At 34.0% G+C, this 1,758-nt stretch overlaps 1 protein-coding gene across 2 annotated transcripts in view; it reads right to left on the bottom strand.

Moving 5' to 3' along the window:
• Positions 1-101: 101 nt before the first annotated feature.
• Positions 102-1,758, bottom strand: part of LOC107755575 (ATP-citrate synthase-like) — a 25,550-nt gene continuing 23,893 nt past the window's right edge. For both annotated transcript variants that reach the window (XM_016572450.1, XM_016572451.1), the window contains 3 exons: positions 1,454-1,478; positions 1,123-1,174; positions 102-1,045 (listed from right to left, as the gene is read on the bottom strand). In XM_016572450.1, the coding sequence (XP_016427936.1) occupies positions 951-1,045; positions 1,123-1,174; positions 1,454-1,478 (172 nt within the window). In that variant the 3' untranslated portion in view covers positions 102-950. The remainder of the gene's footprint in view (positions 1,046-1,122; positions 1,175-1,453; positions 1,479-1,758) is intronic.

Genomic DNA, 1,758 nt, shown 5'->3' with positions numbered 1-1,758 from the left:
TCATTTGTCACAAAAACGCGCGCACACACACACACACACAGCTTTAAAACAGAATCCAGTTTAATGGTCATCACAGCTGAGCATGAATTGAATGAAAAAGATTTCATTTCTATAATGAATTTTATTTTTAACCAGATAATTTAAGCAAATAACACACACTGAACTTCGTCATCTGTTCTTCATACAGCTGGACTGGCAGATGGACTGTAAACATTGTGAACTGTATGGCACGCTGCACATTTACAAATAACATCGGTGGCCAAAATATTTGTTTGATCTGCATGTATTAGTTGATAAAAAATAGCAACTTTCTTTTTTCCTGCAAATTAGTTGATCTGACATTTAAGACGAGTAAGATTTATAAACACACAAAGCTACTGCTTGCTGTTATGCGCAGTGGATTATTGCACTGTGTTAATTATAGATGTCACTACTGACAAGATACAACTCAAAATAACATTAAAAAAAAAATCACAGCCTAGCTGTCAGGGCAGATTAGTCTGACAATGACATTCTTTAAGTGCTTCTTCAAAAGTTCAGTTTACGGTCACGGCTACTTGAAAAATGACACTGAGACGTTTCCAGCAACCAGGTGTTTTAGTTTCTAATCTAATTTCCCTTTTGTAGGCACACCGATATGACAAGCAGATTTACGTGTTCTAGATATACATGAGATGTTTACTACAGAAATATGGAATGTTTTAGAATGTTTTCAAATGACTTTGCAACACAATCAATACAGGCATTTAGGTTATTGACAGGTTAGAATTACAGTTTATAGCAGAAGAGTAAACCCTCACTTTTACACAAGATCACAAACACTAAAACAGGGAGAAAAGAAAAAATGTAACGCACGCAAACACTCACATTTGGAGGAGTGCATATACACACACATAAACACCTCTTTTGCTTCCATAGCGCACTGGTTCAGTGAGATCTGGATTCTGTCATTACATGGTCATGTGTTCTGGAAGTACATAAGAAATATCATCCCAAGGATGGCGGTACAAACCCTGCTTCAGCCGCTTCTGGTCCAGATAATGACCTGCATAAAAGAGAAGGTTGTTTAAATAACATTATTTCACAACAGACATGTCAGAGATAAATCTCACACACACACACCTATGAATCCCATGCTGCGTCCCAACACAAAGATTCCATTCAGTGCTCCAATCTCCACAAACTCATCAAACACCAATTCAACATATAAAAATACAATGATATTTATTAATATAAATTATATATTTAATTAAAATAAATAAATCTAAATAACAACACTATCCTTTACACATCTTTTTCTTCAGTTTTACTTACCGAGTAAAGCCACCACAGTTTCTCAGCAGGTCCACAAATGCCACTCCAATGAAACCATCAACATTCAGGATAAGGTTTGGTTTCTGATAAAGAAAGACATTTTTATCAGATTTAAAAAAAAGAAAAAATAGAAAAAAACCTCCACAAACTCATCCGCCTCATCGCTGCACAACAGAAAGAAGGACAAGTGCTTGAGAGATCAGTGTTATTTTTGCTACCATTTACGTGAACACTCAACTCTGCCAGTGTTTTAGTTATTAACTACTGAAAATAATTTTCATTAATTGAAATAAAACTGAAATAAAGTAAAATATAAATATTAGACAGGAAAAAAAAACATGAGAAATGATGTCTTGGCAGGTAACTGAAATAATTTTAAGTTGAAGAACTGAATTTACTAAAACTGAAATAAAAATAAGGTTAAAAAGATATATAGATTTTATA

This window comes from Sinocyclocheilus rhinocerous, unplaced genomic scaffold (assembly GCF_001515625.1).
Source record: "Sinocyclocheilus rhinocerous isolate Xijiao unplaced genomic scaffold, SAMN03320098_v1.1 scaffold2849, whole genome shotgun sequence".
In the NCBI taxonomy this organism is placed as follows: domain Eukaryota; kingdom Metazoa; phylum Chordata; class Actinopteri; order Cypriniformes; family Cyprinidae; genus Sinocyclocheilus; species Sinocyclocheilus rhinocerous.
This window is presented reverse-complemented; position numbering and strand designations above follow the sequence as displayed.